The sequence below is a fragment of the Podarcis pityusensis genome, assembly GCF_964106645.2.
Source record: "Podarcis pityusensis genome assembly, chromosome: 1".
In the NCBI taxonomy this organism is placed as follows: Eukaryota; Metazoa; Chordata; class Lepidosauria; order Squamata; family Lacertidae; genus Podarcis; species Podarcis pityusensis.
In genome coordinates, this window is record NC_138028.1 from 82036954 (window position 1) to 82055253 (window position 18300).

General features: G+C 43.3%; 1 protein-coding gene across 2 annotated transcripts; it reads right to left on the minus strand.

The window, feature by feature from the left end:
- Positions 1-1241: 1241 nt before the first annotated feature.
- LOC308486221 (membrane-spanning 4-domains subfamily A member 8-like) lies at positions 1242-14059 on the minus strand. 2 transcript variants are annotated; one of them, XM_081022767.1, is made up of 7 exons: positions 13634-14059; positions 9495-9701; positions 8888-9007; positions 7732-7788; positions 6153-6296; positions 2846-2959; positions 1242-1682 (listed from the first exon to the last, which is right to left on the minus strand). In XM_081022767.1, the coding sequence occupies exons 2-7, from the start codon at positions 9696-9698 to the stop codon at positions 1548-1550; spliced, it is 774 nt and encodes a 257-aa protein (XP_080878893.1). In that variant the 5' UTR covers positions 9699-9701; positions 13634-14059; the 3' UTR covers positions 1242-1547. The 2 variants fall into 2 exon arrangements, with proteins under 2 accessions (XP_080878893.1, XP_080878894.1); XM_081022768.1 differs by lacking the exon at positions 13634-14059 and adding an exon at positions 12109-12170.
- Between the last annotated feature and the right edge of the window lie 4241 nt (positions 14060-18300).

The window sequence follows — 18300 nt, forward strand, 5'->3', positions numbered from 1 at the left end:
GGCCCTTGATCTATGTGGAAGTATTAGTTGGTATCTTGATTGGATTAGACATTATTTTTGTATATGCAATTAATTAATGTAACTCTCACCCAAAGTCCTTGTGCTACACTTGTTTTTATGTAGGGAATCATTTTGGCTGTTTTTTATACATCCTGTTGTGAAACCACTTCAAAATTGCACTTAATAGAAAGCAGTTAATAAATGAAATAAATAATAATATTAAGCCCTGCTTCTGCGTGTTAACTGTGTCAGAGGAGGGAGGCTGTGATTGTTCAGTGTGGGGTGGGGAGCAGCAGCTCAGCAGCTCTTTCTCTTATGTAACTGTTCTTCCTCCTAAATAAATCTGCCCTTCAATTCAATAGCTGTTCTTGGGAGGCTCATGTGAGGAATATGCTGCTTTTCCATTATTATTTTTTAATATTCAGGGTGCTTTTAGCAATGCCTTTTGTAAAGGCAGGTCTAGAGACCTCAGTCCCTAAATTTGCCATTTTAGAAGGATATTTTTAAGCAGCTACCTGATAGAATTAGGGTGCACAGAATCTGATAAGGATTGCAAAAGCTCTAAGATGACAGATATACATAGCAGAACTCTTGGCAAAAATGCTAGCCTGTGGTTGAGACCCAGATATGAAGGCTGCATATACCTGTGACTAGTGGTTAAAAAGGGGTTTGTCCTTGCTACTAGGGATGGGAGAATATCAATTTTGGGTCCTCTCAGTTGTTAATTTCTCCAATCTTAAAATTCAGTTCCCCACATTAGTTTGCAATTGTTTAAAAAAGTCCAGATTGGAGTGGTACTATTATTCCCCTTGATGTGGACACTATACTTCTGTTGATGCAGCATAGAATTGCATTAGCCTTTTTTTGTTGCTGTATCACACTGTTGACAAAGTTTTGATCTACTAAGACCCCTAGAACCTTTATTTCAATATATGATTGCGGTGGCAAGACTTTTATATGAACAAAGATGGAAAAATTCATAATTACCAACAACAGAGGAATAGTTATTAAAATTATTGAACTTAGCTGAGAGCGCAAAATTGACATGTTTAATCAGAGAAAAGTCATTGTTAACATATACTAAAGACTGGAAAACTCTTATAGAATTTTTGCGTGAAAAAGAAAATGAATAAATGACATTTGGGTTTGAGAACTGAAGATAATGTTGGTTTATAGAAAGTAGTTTTGACAGGTGTTATATTGGAGTGGATGAGTTGAATAATGTTGATATAGAGCTGATAGACGAAGAATCAGAAGTTCTTTATTTTCTTAATTCTATTTTTTCTCTTTCAATTTTTTTCCACCCCTCTCGTCTTTCCTCCCTTTCCTCTTCTTTTCCTTTGGGTTTGTGTTTTCATCAAGATTAACATTTTAGTTTTGATTTTTTAAAAAAGATATTTGATAATAATCTTTGCATTCCTCTTTCTAAATTCTAATAACATTTTATTAAAAATGGATATATGTGCCAAAAAAGACAGAAAAGCAAATGAGTATTAATTTCACTCCTTTAGCAGCATCTCCCATATACAACTTCTCCTTTAGATTCTTCACTCATTCTTGGGGAAAGAATCCACAGTACTGTAAGCTGGAGGAGGAGCAGAAGCTGGAGGAGGAGGAGGAGGAGGAACACAATTGCCTTCAGTGGGAGCCGTATCAACAGTGTAGGGAATATAAACCATTGCCTGTATAACAGAAGAGTAATTCATCAGAAGAAGACAGATGCCATGTCATCACCATTGTCATAATCGCCATCCTGGCAACATTCAGGGGCCGCCACCACTCTGGTCATCATCATGAATGAGGGCGAGAACATCACAGAAGGGGCAGGGCCAGCGAGCAATTCTGATTGTGTGAGGATCAGTGTTAAAATATCGGAAAAAGGCTTGAGCTGGCAGATTATCAATTTGCAACTGCACTTCCTGCTCTGCAGTTCTCCAAATCCTTCTGTTTTGCTCTAAAAGTTGCATGACAGGTAAATCCTGCCTAGGCAAACTGACACAAGGAATAAAGCCTTTGTCCCCATATTCTACTACTGCATAATGTACCGCTACATGTTGGTGTAATGTGAACAAGGGGTTTAATCACACAGTGCTTGTGTTCATGTCTTGAGGAGCACATCCCCCACGTCTGGATGTTCTGAGATAAGGGTGCCAGACTTCGGCAAGATCTTACCAGAAGTCAGCACTGACACAAGCGTTCTGCAGGTGCCACAGCTGCTGCTTTGTGGCCACCCCCATGCCATGCAGGCAAGAGGGGGATGGTGCTGGTGGGGTGGCAGGGGCAAGGGGGTAAATGAACACAAAAATGTCTGGGACTTCCTTCTTTAAAAAGATTCCTGCCCTCTCAGCCGAGTTTAGAGATAAACTGGGTTATTTTTTTGGGGTTCGTCTTTCCTCTTAAAGGAGTGTTTCTGATCAACACTGGATTCACAGCACTAGACTCCAGGTATGAACATCTATCTGTGCAAGTTTACTCATGAGAGAAGTCCTCGGTAATGGGGTGTGATTTTTCTTCGTTGTATTGTTTCATGTGTTCAGGGAAAATATTCCACACACTTTAACACTTTTTATAACAGTGATAAAGTAGTGGCAAAGACCTGTAGGTTCTCTGGGCAAAAAATGGCTGGTAAAGTTGTTGGTTATGAAGCTTCCTTGGTTATGAAGCTCGCCAGTCACTCACTTTCACCTTGAACTACCTTCCAGGGTTGTTGTGAGGATATTTGTGGAAGTGGTGGGTGGCTCTTTGGACACAGGGTGGGGTGGAAACATAATCTTTAAAGGAATAATCCTCTCCAAACCTCTCAACAAGATCTGCTTAAACTTTAAGCAAGGTATCAAATGCTTACCGGGTCATTGGAACAGCAGGTTAACTGGCACCCAAAATGTGCTAATGAGACAGCGATGAAGAACTCCAGAAAGCTGAACAAGAGGAGAATAACGGCAAACCCAGTACTTACAGCCTGTGGAGCACAGAAGCGGGTAGAAAGTCATTTATCATATACAGTTCAAAGTACTGCCAATTAAGTTTAGTTGCAACATTAAAAAGTGTCCTAGTCTCCATCTTCTATGTAACCTTCTGGGAATCAGCCAAGGAAAATCTGCTGGTAATGGTGATGATTTTGAATAATTTGATTAAAGCGTTTGCTTCACATACAAATACCTCTTGAAACGTACAATTGTAAAACCAAGGATAGAGAGTACAGTGCCGTAGCTACTGGGGTGGGGGTTAGTTGTCTGCCCCCCCCCCCCCTTGGGATGAAGCCTCCAAAAGGGCACCATTGAGGCTCCCAGCCTCTGTGTGTGTTTACGCAAATGTGCTGGGTCTTTGACCTGGGTGAAATAAAACCTAGTTTCACCCTTGGTGAATTTGAACCTGGGCAGAGACCCTCATAGCATGTTTGTGTTTTGCAGCATCCCAAACCAGGGCTACCAACCCAGGACCGACACTGTTTGGTAGGCAGTGGAACCTGGAATGCCCTCACACAACTCTAAACATGGTCATTTGAGCCTCATTTAAAGGCTCTATTATGGGATATCTGCAAAAGAACAACCCTGTGCACATTCTCGTCAGTTGGGTTTACATTTGTATGACACCAGACAAAGGAAGAGCCAATTTGAGTCTCACATCCAGAAATACCCTCTTTGTTAACCCTCCTATGTCATTTGCAACACATCCTTGTGAAGGAAAAGCAGCAGCTGGGAAGAATCCTAAGGAGCAGAAATGTCAGTGCATTTATGCATGAATTTAAGGTATTTTGGCACTCCAAAGTCTGCCCTGAAATGAACACCACCCCTTGGTCTTATTTGCTTTGTCAGCTTTCATGACAAATTAATCTTGCCTCCTCAAAAGGGAATTTCTTTTGTTTATAATGTAGTGACTCAAGTCATTATGCTGGCGTTTCTGATTTCAAACAACATCAGAACTCAGCACCCAGGGTGAACATTCAGAACATGCAAGAAACTGGAGCTGGAAAAATCCCATGTCTGGTTTTGTTGTTGTTGCATCCCTTCGCTTTTTGAAACAAGCCACCTTCTCTTCACTCCCCAGCTCAAGGAAGAGGCAGAGCAAGACATTCTGCCTTTCATGTACAATGATGCCACATTATCTAATGGGAGCCCATGGCAACTGCATAGCCATATTCCAAATGGCATTTCCCAACTGCAAGTTGTTGTTGTTGGCATCAAGAGACAATGGAGTGTGCCTCTGGGGGTGAAGTCACACCACTGCGTTATCAGCACCAAAGTGACCTCCCCAAGGTGCAAGCCTGGGCAGTGTGTAGGAAGGTCCTGGGCTGCCCAGATGACATGACCCTGCCCCCTCTTGGCCTCGCTGATGTGGTCCAAAGGAAAGCAGAGCAATACGTTTGGCACCAGTTGGGCTGCAGGAGTTGCTGGGAAGAAGCATATAAAGCACCACCCAGCCATCTTAGACTCCACTCTGGATTTATGTAGCATTTGCTCCTTAGCATTGTCTTCTCCCGAATATATCCTGCAAGGCAGCAGAGGTTTAGGATCAGAGTTTCTCTTCTCCTAGATGGGCTACCTTCCCAGGCTGATGAGCTCACTTCCCTCTACAGCATGTGCAGAAACCACCTTCTTGACTGTTGGATCTGCTACTGGTCTCATCCGCTCAATTCACCAGAGCCTGTCTTCGCTTGCAGGGGAAGTCCTTAACTCACCAAGGGTTTAAGACCCATCGGCTGCCATCACCTGGTTTAACTGGCCAACCGAAGCCATTTTCTGGCATGTGGCTGCTGTCGCATGCAGAAAGCTTCTAGGAGCCACAGGTGAGAGCTGAGTGCAGGGTGGAGACCAAAGGTGGACAAACTACCCCAGAAGGAGCATGATGGAATGGATGCACTAGCTCTAAGGATAAATAGCATTTTCTCAGGGACAAAAATATTACAGTGCTAGTATTGGGGATATGTAATCTTTCCAGTAACAGAATGACTGCTTAGTGGAAAGATGTTTGCACAGCTAAGTAGCAAGCACGGAGCAGTAATAACAGTAGCACTAATAAACCTTCACAGGAGGTTTTTAAGCAGAGGTGATGGATGCTTTAGTTGAGATTCCCACATTGCAGGGGGTTGGACTAGATGACTCTCAGGGTCCCTTCCAACTCTGTGATTCCGAGGCTAAAATGAAGAACTTAATTTAAAAGCAAAATCACTGAGTGTGCTGATCTCAAGAGTCTGGTAGCCTGCCTCCCCAGAGCCACAATAAATCTAAAGTGCAGTGCGAATGAGGTAGAATGAAAGAAGCCTCTGTTGTGTGGGCAGAATTTCTTCCAGCAGTTGGAGGATAGTTTTCAACACAGCACTAATAACTGCTGTAAAAGGCCACACTGACTACCAGTTCCAAAAGCTGCCTTGAACAAGAATTCTAGAAAATCTGCCACCCCAAAACTTTGAAGGTAAAAAATGTTTTTAAAAGTCCAGTAAAACAGCACCAAGAAAAACTTTAAATCTGGCGTACCAGTCCAAATGGCAGGCAGAATCAGAGCCTGTGACCAAGGGCCACATTGTCCACAGGCTGAGTCATGTAGCTCCATCTACATGATGGAGGAGGCTTTAAAGTGGCAGAACTGATGCCTAGTGGGTATTCATCTGTTTTTGAAAGAGAACAAACTGTAGTAAGCTATGGAGAAAGAACAGCTTAAGACCAAATGGTCAGGCATTTCTGTCCAGGCTTCAGAGCCTGCCAGAATGCTGGGTTTCCAAAGCTACAAACCAAAATGCAAAGAAGGGACCTGGGTGGGTAGGAGAACCATGTGGAGAGCTTCAGCTATGCTTGCTATTTTCACTGCTGAAGAGGCAAGCTACCTTTTAAACTAAATAGTGGCTAGTCTCTTCAGCAGTGAGAAGTGATGTGTTGAAAACAGAAAGCAAAACTGATGGTGATTGGGATTTCTCCCTCTTTCTGGATGCTGCCCATAAAGACATCAAACTGAATCACTGTCATGGGAGGACTTCTGTGAGTACAACAGAACATCTCCCTCTTCTTCTTCCTCTCACTCCTCACCTGCAGATTTGGAGGTTGGGCACACAGGGAGAGGAGAGGAAGGGGAAGTTCCATCGGGTTCACATAAGTTGTTTCTCACATACACTGATTAGTCCAAAGGCCAAAGTTCTGCATAGCGTTCTTTTCACTTACCTTTGCCGAATAATACCTTTGCCCAGTCTCGTAATCATATGGATTATAACCCAAAGGACCTACAGACAGCTCTACCAAATACAGAATGATGCCAACTAATGCCATTACAGCACTTGTGATATTCATTCCTACGCTGCCTCGCACCTGAAAGAAACAAAGAATGTCATTTTCAGGCTTCAAAAAATACAAAGCAAGTATAGTGTTACACACCACCCCAGTCTCCAAGCAGTGTGAGATTCCAGGCGTCCAGGAACTTACCTGAAACACCTGGTTTCGTGTTTCATTTAGAAATGAGGTACATCGGAGATTGTGATGTCTTTATGATATATAGTTTAATTACATGTACATATATACAACCTGAGCTTGCAATGGAGAAGCTTCTAGGATTACACTCCAAATCAGTCCCATTTCTCCCATGACTACCACCTTGGATTTACACTGACATAGTGCTCTGACTCCCTGTCTCTTCAGCTTGCTGTGTTTGCAAAATACAACTATTTTTCCTCCCGCTTACAACAGGAAAAATGCAATCCTCCCAAAAACTGCTCTCCCAAGGCTTTGTCTTTTTACTCACCCAGCTCGGGGAGGGGCTTTCCCTATTTGCCTGCTGGTACAGAATTTCCGCTTTGTTACTGGCCTGTCTACCTGTCTTGACTCTTCTGTGGGAGAGCTTCTAGCAGTTCTGGCAATATTTTGAATTAAGGTAACCTCCATAAAACAATTTCATGTTAGTTACTGAGCTCCTTCAAATTGTGTCATTTTTGTTGTATACATTATACGTATATAACATGCGTCGTACTATGTATTGTTCTACCTATTTTGATGTTTAAAGGAAAGGAAAGTAGTTGTTCAGGAATGTTCATCTATTGAGTTCTTAATATAAATTAAATGTCAACACAATTCCTGTGTTGAATCGGGGGGGGGGGCAGTATTTCCCTTACAGAAAAATAATTTTTAGTTTGTTGAGCAATCAACCTTCACAAACCTGGCACCCTCCTAATGTTTTCAGACTCCAATTCCCATCAGCCTCAGCAACTATGGCAAGTTCTGTTGTGTTTGGAAGTAACTGTTTCAGGTCTGCTGCGGGTCATTCCGATTTGATTTATTATTTGGGTTAGCATCTGATTAGTGAAATCCAAACCTGTTTTGCCCCTATGGCCTATAGTGAGGACTCTAAAAATGGTTGTAATTTCTTTTGCTTTTCACATAAATGGATAGAATTTGCATATGCCAGTGGGGAATATCAGAAGGGGCACAGCTAATGCACAGTTCCTTGCTAGAGTCCTGAAAGAAGGGCAACAGGTCCAGCTGGCAGACTCAAGGCTGCCTCTGCATTCTCCATTGGTCAAAGAGGGTCCTCATTTCAGACAAAGGCTGGTCTGGTCAAGATGGATGTTTATGGGAACAGAGGGTGGGACTTGATGGAGGCTCCTTGTTCCAGAATTTGGGCTTATAATAAATGAAGATCTACAGAGGAAGCTGCCAATATGGCCTTGGATTTGTAATAAGAAGGGAACACATTAACTGGCATTTCCTGGATCATAGAAGAGATTAAAACTCACATTTCTTTCTCTCTCACCTGACAGGGAGTTGCATATTTCTCAGCTAACACCGACATGGTTCCAGAAATAATGAACTGCACAAAACAAGGAAAAAGACACATTTGACTGAAGTTCATTTAGAAATTTCAAAAACATGCTCTCTACTGTAAAAAACTGGGTTATATCAGATAACAGAACCTTTTCTCTCTTGAAGTTCACTAGTTTAACCTTCTAGGAAGAGGAGCATTATTTTTATCATATTAGAATCACATACATGCATAATTATAAATACAGTGGTACCTCGGGTTAAGTACTTAATTCGTTCCAGAAGTCCGTTCTTAACCTGAAACTGTTCTTAACCTGAAGCACCACTTTAGCTAATAGGGTCTCCTGCTGCTGCCGCGCCACCGGCGCACGATTTCTGTTCTCATCCTGAAGCAAAGTTCTTAACCTGAAGCACTATTTCTGGGTTAGCAGAGTCTGTAACCTGAAGCGTCTGTAACCTGAAGCGTATGTAACCCGAAGTACCACTGTATTCAAATAGCAGCCTCAATACTCTAAGTGCTGTCCCTTGTGTAGCCAAAGTAACACCATCCACACAAAAGGCGAATGGGGGGACGGTATCAGCAAGCTTGGGAAAACCCAGTTTCAAAAATGCAAAAAATATTTGGAGTGGGGTGGTAGGAACTGAAAAGAGGAAGGAAAAAACTCAGAACAGCCTAGTGAGGACTGAGTCTGGTTGGCAACTGCAGAGTGCCGGCTGAAGTGGAATTCCCACGGAGGAGAGGGATGGAATGGAGAGTGCTGGAAGAGGGCATAGCTGGCAAGAGCTCTACAACTCCCAGTAGCCGTAGCCAGCATAGCCAATAGCCAGGGATGATGGGAGTTGTAGTCCAGGAACAACTGGAGAGAACACGGACACTGGCTTACTTAATCTTAATGCTTTTTAGGAAAGATGCATTTAAACCTGATAACTAAAAACTATATACTCAAGAAATGAAGCCTTTTCTACAATTACAAATCCTTAAAATGAATAGAGTGTACTTCAGGGAAAGCCTTCTTAATGACACAACTATTCTGTTACCAGTCGCCTATTCTCCACACACAAGGAGTCACCATCTGAACAGGGATTTGGATGCAGATCTGCAAAGCGTAAATCACTGTCACTCAAAAGGCAAATAATATTCTGCTTACAAATAGTCCACCCCAGAATGGGTAACCTCCAAGAGTAGCAAGAGTCAACAGCCAGGTACAAAGAACAGCTGAGACACTCCCAAAGCCAATGTGTATCAAACCAATTAAGATCTGGATGGCCTGTAGGAACAAAATGCACAAAACAGCACATCAATTTCCCTTTGGCAAATTCAGAACTGAAACACATTCTCCCCACCTCATGATGCTCACCCAGGTCCCCCCCCCCCTTGAGCCTGCTAGTAAATTGGACCTTGCTCCCTCTCCATGCAAGTAGTAGGCATAGCATACCCCCCCTCCACATTTTACAAGCCATTTCCTTTACTATAACATATTTCTGTATGACATTTTAATTAATATATGCATCTGTAAAACCTGTTTCCCTAACATGTACGTTTCTTTGGTTGGAGAACTGTATCACAAAATTCAGAGAACTGCCTTTTAGTCTGCCTATTGTTTTGGGAAGTGCAAATTTGGTTGGTTTCCAGGGAAAATGCAAGCCAAACTGGTTTTCTTCCTCACCCCCCTGCCAGGGAGCAACAGTGCAATCATATGCAATATTTATTTAATTCACTGGACCTCCATGTTGGCAGATCTCAAATACACTTACCCCCAGAGTCTTGGCCTCCACTTTGACAAGTTTCTCCATCCACCCTGTTTGAGGTTGGTTGCTGGGGATTCCAACCTGCGGGCCTGCATATTGTATGTATTGTACCGTCCCTGGTGGTAGGGTAACAGTACCAAGGATTCCCTGGCCTGCTTGGATAACACTGGCATTAGTTTGGGGAATCAGCACCACAGTTCTATTAGCCATTATCTGCAAAAAGACAAACAAGCAAACCAAAGATACAATTTTTTAAAAAATAACCGCTCAGATTTGGGCAAATACAGTGGAACCTCGGGTTATGAATGTGATCTGGGCCCTTGAAGCCCCAGCTCCCTAATCACTGTGGGTTTATTTTAAGAGCAGCTTAAACTCTTCACTTTTCCTCACAAATCAGAGCAGGCAGGAATATATCAGTGGGCACCTACCACTGGACCAGATGTCCTCCTCCTATCTCCTGCCTCTGCGTGGCTGCGGGGCCCAGAGGTACCCAAGCCGGCCATTACCATTGGTGTACTATCTGGTGGAGCAGGTAGAGGAGGTGCCCTGATCCTGCTGCTCAGCCCAATGGCAGGTTGCCTGGGAACACCTGCCTTGCCCAACAGATGATGTGAAACCAAGTGAAGGATCAGGGTGGCGGTGAATTGCAGGGGGCAGAGCTTGATTCAGGATATGGTAACACAGGACATACACTAAACCTGTAATTTGCAGTACTCTAGATAATTTTGGGACCACAGACTGTACCAGACAAACATAAAGAGCAGAGAACAGTTTCTGCTAGGTTCCTTTTGGGTTGTGTACCAACAGGGCTTTTTTTTTTTCAGCCAGAACTCAACAAAACTCAGTTCTGTCACCTCTCAGGTGGGTGCCATTGCCATTATAAGAGAACAAGGGGGGGGGGGCATTCATCGTGAGTTCCGGCACCTCTTTTTTTAGAAAAATAGTGCTGTGCACCAACTATACCAGATTCTATTTGGGGCTTCAGAGACACGGAAGGGAAGGAGGGATCAGCATTATTCTTGACCTAATCTAGCTCTCTCTTGACTCATTTAAACTTTTATTAGGCATGCTGGTGCCCACACAGACCTCTAAGCATGAGACAGGGGCATGCAATAGCCTTATTTATCTTATCAGTAAAGTGTTTCTTGCTCCTTCCAGTGGCATGGGCAGGGAAGGAAATATTGCTTTTAAAACATGGTTCATACCAGAATTTGCATTGCCACTGTGAACTTTGATCTTAGTCTTGATGACTGTGTTGAGGTTGATGGCAGAATTGACATCCTGAAAGTTTCTAACAGGACGAGTTTGAACAGGAGAGACTGAATTTGTTTGTTAACTGCATTCTTTAGTTTATAATGCAGCTCTTATGAATTGTTAGGAAAGGAAGGGAAGAGCCCTCATCAGGGGCTGAGCAAGTTCCAGCTGCTCAATCCTACGCCTTTATCTCAGAATATTTTGGTGGGAGCTGCTGCCTGGTATCGCACCAAGGAAAAAGGCGGGTACACTATGTGATTTCTGTTCCTGTAGTAGATTTGAGTGTGTTTTTCTTCTGAGATTCATCCATAAGCTGCTCTGAAAGCCTCTGTGCTATAAACCGGGATAGAAGCATTCTAAATTGTAGAACAATAATTCTAAATATAATAATTGTAACATGTAATCCACATGGCCTAAGGATACTTACCCAGTTGTACTTTGAGAGGTGGAACTAGTGGGGGGGGGGGATGAAAAACCAGGCTCTCTGCCACTTGTTTCCCTTGTAAATTCAGAATATTTTGGGAGGGGAATGACACAATTAACATGTCCCCCTCCCCAACATCCATTCCATGCTTTACAACTGCTTCCACATGCCTGAAAAGTTAACACAACCCCCCTCCACACAAATACATTTAACCAACCCTGTTAAAGAAGAAATACTCTGAACATGTGCAGTTGTATACTTTTTTAAAAACCACATAGTACCAGAAAGGCAACACAAGTAAAATGGCATTTGATTCTGCTGCCCTGGTGCTGCATATGCTTATTTGGGAATATGCAAACCATGTTGTTGCGTGTCGAGGTCCCCAAGCCACCCCCCAAATAACTCACAACGCACACTTAATTTTTGTTTAAGGTTTTTGGCATAATTTTGGCCACAACTTTATTTAAATACAAAACCGTGGGTGGTTATTTAGGCATTGGTTAAGACTATCTGTCCCCCCGCCTGGGGACAGAACTGACTTCCGGGCACCAACAAAAGCAAGTGCGGGAAAACAAGTCGGGGAGAAATGGAGCTGAGTCACAGGCCCTCAATTCTCACCCGCATGCTCCCCGAAGGCTTGCCGGCCCTAGTCCCATTCCAGGGATTGGACGAAAAGATGGCAAGCCCCAGGATTCCTTTAACGGAATTCCCTTTCCGCAGCAACCATGGAGGGGCAGGCACAGCCTATCCTAACCCCTCCTCCACCAATTTATAACCAATGCCTAACCGCAGCCTTACAAGTTGTGACGATTTGCTACGCAGTAGGCAAAAACCAAATGGCCCGGCCAATCAGCCAGATGGACAAAATTCCTACCAGGCCCCTGCCCCAACGTCAGACGACCCCATGACAGGCATAGCAAGGTCAATGCAACAACCCCTTACTTTAGGGCGGGTGGGCGGGTGATCCGTTGCACGCAGCAAAGAGAAAGCTCCAGGCTGCGTGCAGAGTATTTAAACATTTTACCCCTCCCACCAAAATTGCAACATAACTTTTACCCCAGCAACCCAGCGAACCAATCATTGTCCCAGGCCATCTTTAGGGACCCTGCCTGGCAACAGAGGGGTGGCTTGGCAGACCCCACCGCAACACGTGCTCTCCATGAGGGAGAACACGCTTTGTAGGAAAGGATTGTTTGTTTTAAAAGTAAAAATAGTAAAATGAACTTCTGTAACCATAGACATGCCTGGATAATAAATGCTGTTTTAAAACGAAAAAAGGGTAAACGCAGTATCCGCTGGCATGCCCATGACAGTCATGGTGCTGGGTCTCTGTGCCTCTGCCTCCATAATCTGCTACTCTCCAGGTGATCATTTGAGGGGCCTTTGGGCCTTAGGGGAGCTGGATCTTAGCCCTGAGATTCAGCCCTACAGTTTTGTATTCCTTTCGAAAGGGAATGCTCTTAACCCCTAGCTAACATTACTGAAACCCTCAGAAAGAACCTTTGTCTTAGTAAGTATCTCTTAGTTAGATTATGGAATGAACAAGTGACATCAGAAATGGTCTCGAACAATCTAGCTCGAGGCTTTTCTGATGCAACATCCACTTCGTATATTTAAAGCACTCTCATGCCCAGTGCTTTTTTTCAGCCAGGGCACACCAGAGCACAGTTCCGGCACTTCTCCGGTGACTTACTGTAAGAACTTCATGATGAGTTCTGGTACCTATTTTTCTTGAAAAAAAAGCACTATTTATATCACTTTAATAATCATGGTTTCCTCCAAAGAGTCCTGGAAAGTATAATTTGTTAAAGGCAGGGGTGGACTTTGGTAATATGGAGCCCTGAATGAGGACAAAAATTGCCCCCCCCCCAACAATATATCTTAGTTTCACAATTATCAGTTTTGGTATAGTTGTTTTTTATGGATATTCTCAGCTGGTATCCATATAAATAATAATAATAATAATAATTATTATTATTATTATTATTATCCTTAGCTTGGCACCCTGTGCAGGGGAACCACCCATACCACCCTAAATTTGGAGCTATTAAGGATGCTGAGACTTGTTAGGAAACCCCTCACAAAGCTAGAATTCCCAGCGCCCTGAAGAAATTACAGTTCCCAGGATCGGGGCAGTGGGGGTGGGGAGCCATAACTGTTAAAGTGGTATAAGAGCATTTTAAATGTATGGTGTGGTTGTGGGTGCTATTCCTCTCTAAGCTGAGATGCTTGAGAGAGAGGAGGAGGAGAAGCTTGCCCAGGCCTTAATTTTCCAAAGAAAAGACTTCCACACACTGTGGCAGGGATAAAAAAAATTGCCTTTTGTTCCTTGTTGGGGTTCATGAGGGGGAAACTCTCATGTTCAGCAGAACCATTTTATTCTTTCAGGCCTTTCCCAGTTGAGGCCTGGATCAAATAAAATACTGTCCCCAAATCAATTTAATTAACTTTGTCCAAAAGTACTTACGTTACACTCCTTGATCTGATCGTCCTCAGCCTCACAGTGTGTGTCTCAGGTATCACCAGGAAGCAGTGAGAAGTGAAAGCAATAATGTGTAAAAGGGGTGTTTACACAGCACCAGACTGACTCGTCCCCTTTCCTTCCTTTTGTCTCATTTAACTGTTGATTACTGTACTCTGGACTTTTTCCATTTGATATTCTCCTCGCTCCTGCCAAGGAACTCCAAAATAACTTTCTGTCTTCCGTCTTGGCTTGCCTTTGTATTCTGCATTGAGACTGTGTGTGTGATTTGTTTAATCTCAGATGTTCCTTTTCACCTCCCACCAGAGAGATCTTCCAAACTTGTACAAAATGCTCATTTTGGACTACCCTGGATCTAAGTGAATCTCTTAAATCCTGTCTTTTAGTCCTAGGACACTTCCACACCATGCGTTTGAAGAATTACTGTACCACTTAACAGTCATGGCTTCTAAAGAATCCTGAGGACTGTAGTTTGCTGAGAGTTATGCGGAGACCCCACTTCCCTTATAGTAGCTCTAGTAGTGAGGGAAATAGGGGTCCCTGAACAACTCTCAGTACCCTCATTTCCCCCCACAGAGCTAGATTCCAGACCCTCCAAGTGTCCCTGTTTTCCAGGGACAGTCCCAGATTTACAGACGCTGTCCCAGTTTCTGATTGGATCACAGAATGTCCCGCTTTACATTAGGATGTCCCTATTTTCATTGGAGAAATGTTGGAAGGTATGGAGTTATCAGACCCCCCAAGCCATCTGAAGGCAGTTCTGTATAGGGAAGTTTTTTTAAAAAAAAATGTTTTTATATACAGTATGTTTGAAGTTGCCCAGAGTGACTGGGGTAACCCAGTCAGATGGGTAGCGTATAAATTGTAAAATTATTATGAAATAGGATGTCCTGGAATGTCCCGCTTTTCCTTAGGATGTCCCTATTTTCATCAGAGAAATGTTGGAGGGTATGAGATTCCAGAGTTCCCTGCAAAAAGTGATGGACTGTTAAACCACTCTGGAAATTGTAGCTCTGTAAGGGGAATAGGGATCTCCTAACAAATCTCAGCACCTTTAACAAACAAAACTTCCTGATCCAGTGGTACCTCGGTTTTCAAGTGTCTCAGAAGCCGAATGTTTCAGTTTTTGAACGCCGAAAACCCAGAAGTAATTGCTTCCGTTTTCAAACATGCCTCGGAAGTCAAACGGCTTCTGCTGAGTTTTTTTTTCAATTGTCTGAATGGAAATTGCAGGCAGCTATTTGCGCCTTGGTTTCCGAACGTTTCGGAAGTCAAACCATCTACTGGAACGGATTACATTCGAAAACCGAGGTACCACGGTACTCTTGGGGGTAAGCCAAGACTGTTACAGTGCTATAATACTGCATTAAATGTATAGTACATATGGCCCTAATATTTCACTAACAGAAGGAGTGGGGTGTTATATAGCCATCGCTACAAAACCACTGCAGCCTCCACTGTGGTGCAGGCATGTATTTTGGTACGGAAAATCATTTTGTGAAGACAGCCATATGATGTCCCACAACTCCTTAAGAGTCACAAGAGGCTGGGGATGGTGGCAGTGTTGAAGGGGAGCCAAGACAATGTAATCAGTGGGACCCCGTAAGATGTTGAGGACCTGGCACCTGCTTGGCAGTGACAGATGCTAACATCAGTCCCTCACCTACAGCAAGAAAGAGCTTAAGAAGCTTCAAATTACTTCTTTGTAATTTGCTAGCGATGGAGGTGAAGTCAGTATTTAACTTCACACGAGAGAAGTGCTGGAACTTTTAGTTTATTCTTAAGCTCAACTGTTCAGTGCTAAAGAGAATCTGCTTTGCAGATTCTCAGAAACGCTCAATTAGTTAACTATTATTTCTGCTGTTTGAGTCTGACCAAACTGCGGGAGGCAGTGGAAGACAGGAGTGCCTGGCGTGCTCTGGTCCATGGGGCAGTGGCATAGTGTGGGTTGTCAGCACCCGGGGCAAGGCAAGTAATTTGCGCCCCCTAACCCGTGGATTTGCGCCCCCTAACCCCCAGATGTTGCGCCCGGTGCGGCCGGCCCCCCTGCACCCCCCACGCTACGCCACTGCCATGGGGTCACGAAGAGTCGGACACGACTAAACGACTAAACAACAAATTATTTCTGCAGAAGAATTCGATGAATGCACTGATTATTATTTTGTCTCACTGTTCCTCAGCTGTAAAATGGAACCAATCTCTTAAAAAAAAAGTAGAACTGCAATAGTGTGCATGTGAGAGTTTACTTTTCTGAAACCCTCAAAGCACAACCTGTGACTCTTCTGCCATTGAGAACTGGGAGTAAGGCTGCAATATATCCCATTCTATAGGGATAGGATGCAGACACCTATCTTATCACGGAGATGATGAACACCTTTTTGGCTTTCTGTTTTGTTTCTGTTTTTCCATTATGCTTGCATCACCAGACCCTTTTCTCGCTGTCTGTTACACTGGAGTTCCCTCTAGTGTCCCGATGTTCCTATTGCAATCTTCAGAAGACCTGCTTATTTCCTTCTCCTGTCCAGAAACAACCCCCAAAGGGAGGTGAAAGTGGGTAACTTTCCAGCTCACCACCCAGCCTTGCACAATGAGGCGAGTTCATCCCCTTTCCTGACCCTGTTGCTGCTCCTCTCCTCCATTCTGCCCTCCTCAGGCTTGCTATTACCTCTGCGGTTTAAATATCTTTTCTGGGATTGGGGTAACATTGTGCTGCTGGCCACAACTGCACTCTGTTGCTTTTGACCCGGCCTATGGTTTACTTCTCTCAGTCGAGCTATCGTGCCAAGCAGATGCGAATCTCAGCCATGATCACTTCCTGCAGTGTGTAATTGTGTGCTTTATGTATTTGACTTGCTGTGCGGTTTTTGGTTTGCTTCCCTCATCGCCAGCAGCCATATACCTGCATGCACTTTGAGTTCCTGTTTCTCCTACTTGTGGCATATCTGAGACTCTTTGCTTTTGCTACACCTTTATCTAACAGGTTGCTGAACTCTATCTCCACACACCTAAAGGATCAGATCTGTAGTCCAGAAGTGCTAACTGATCCAGCACTGACACATGATTAATAATAATAATAATAATAATAATAATAATAATAATAATAAATTTATACCCCGCCCATCTGGCTGAGTTTCCCCAGCCACTCTGGGCGGCTTCCAATTGAGTGTTAAAAACAATACAGTATTAAATATTTAAAACTTCCCTAAACAGGGCTGCCTTTAGATGTCTTTTAAAGATAAGATAGCTGCTTATTTCCTTCACATCTGGTGGGAGGGCATTCCACAGGGCGAGCGCCACTACCGAGAAGGCCCTCTGTCTGGTTCCCTGTAACTTCACTTCTCGCAATGAGGGAACCGCCAGAAGGCCCTTGGCACTGGATCTCAGTGTCTGGGCTGAACAATGGGGGTGGAGATGCTCCTTCAGGTATATAGGACTGAGGCCGTTTAGGGCTTTAAAGGTCAGCACCAACGCTTTGAATTGTTATGTGACTTGAAGCACCTTTTATCTGCTTTGGCTGATATATCAGCTTCAAACTGGGTGGCAGTAGCTTAGCCACAATTACCAATGCACTTCTAACTTCTTGCTTAAACTATTATAGCGTGTTGCATGACATTTCCTTTAAAATGGTCTGGAAACCGTGGCAGAACCCGAGCAGGAACACAAGATTTTTATGAGTGCCCTTACTTTCAACCAGGAAATGATGGAAGGTTTGTACTCCTTCTATGTGATCAGAAGTTTACATGAACAGGACAACTAATGGCAAAGTTATGAACACATCAGGTTTGTTTTCAAATGACTTTCTTGGCTAGAATCATAAAGCTTCCATGGCAGTCATATTACAAAGGAGTGGAATGTGTAACCTGAGGTATGGCAACCTCATATATTATCATCTGACTGTTCTTTTCCTCTCCTGAGGTGCAATATTCTAGGGCTGTACATAACTCCACTCAGGACAAAATGGGCACGCTGAACACACAGTGACCTAGCATCAGAGAGAATAGCTGGAAAAGGCAACAAAAGTGGATGTTTTAAAGAGCTTCTACTAAAGAATTAAAAAGGAGAGAGAGAGAACAGTCATTGTTTCTGCTTCTAACGTTTATTCGCATCCGTTTTGTCTTTTGGAAACCCATTGTGCACTTCATAACTAATGCAGTAATGTAGGGTTCATATATTCTGATTGTGACTTTAGGTTTATCGATATATTTAGCCATATAAGTGAAATCCCATCTCTTAACTACAAGCATTTACGAAATTAAAGTTATAAAACCAGTAGATTAAAAAATGTGTAAAAGTTACAAGTCTCATATTAATCACTTCATGACAATATTTACATTAAAATGTGATGTGATGGTTTTGCAGGAAAGCAAACAAAATAATTCAGCCATGGTTAAAAAGTTGATGTGGTCAGGATCATGGCTACAAATCAGTTCTTTGGTATAAATTTCAAAGAGAAACTGAGCTGACATCATCAGAGTAGCTCATGTCTCATGGATGGACATGGGAAAAAGGATGTTTTGCATGACTTGCAGCTATGCTGTCACGGTGAAAAAATGTGACCCTCCTGAGGGAGTAAAGCGCTTGGAAACCAAGACTCCTTTCTCTCGCTTAACGGCAAAACCAGTCAATGCACTGGTAAATCTGTCAGGATTATT

Bases quoted from the DNA above. Each gene is read 5' to 3' on its own strand.
- LOC308486221 (XM_081022767.1), bottom strand. From the start codon at position 9,698: ATGGCTAATAGAACTGTGGTGCTGATTCCCCAAACTAATGCCAGTGTT. The intron at 6,297-7,731 runs GTGAGAGAGAAA...TGTTTCTTTCAG, and splicing joins AATATGCAACTCCCTGTCAG to GTGCGAGGCAGCGTAGGAAT. The intron at 2,960-6,152 runs GTAAGTGAAAAG...TGTGCTCCACAG, and splicing joins AAAGGTATTATTCGGCAAAG to GCTGTAAGTACTGGGTTTGC.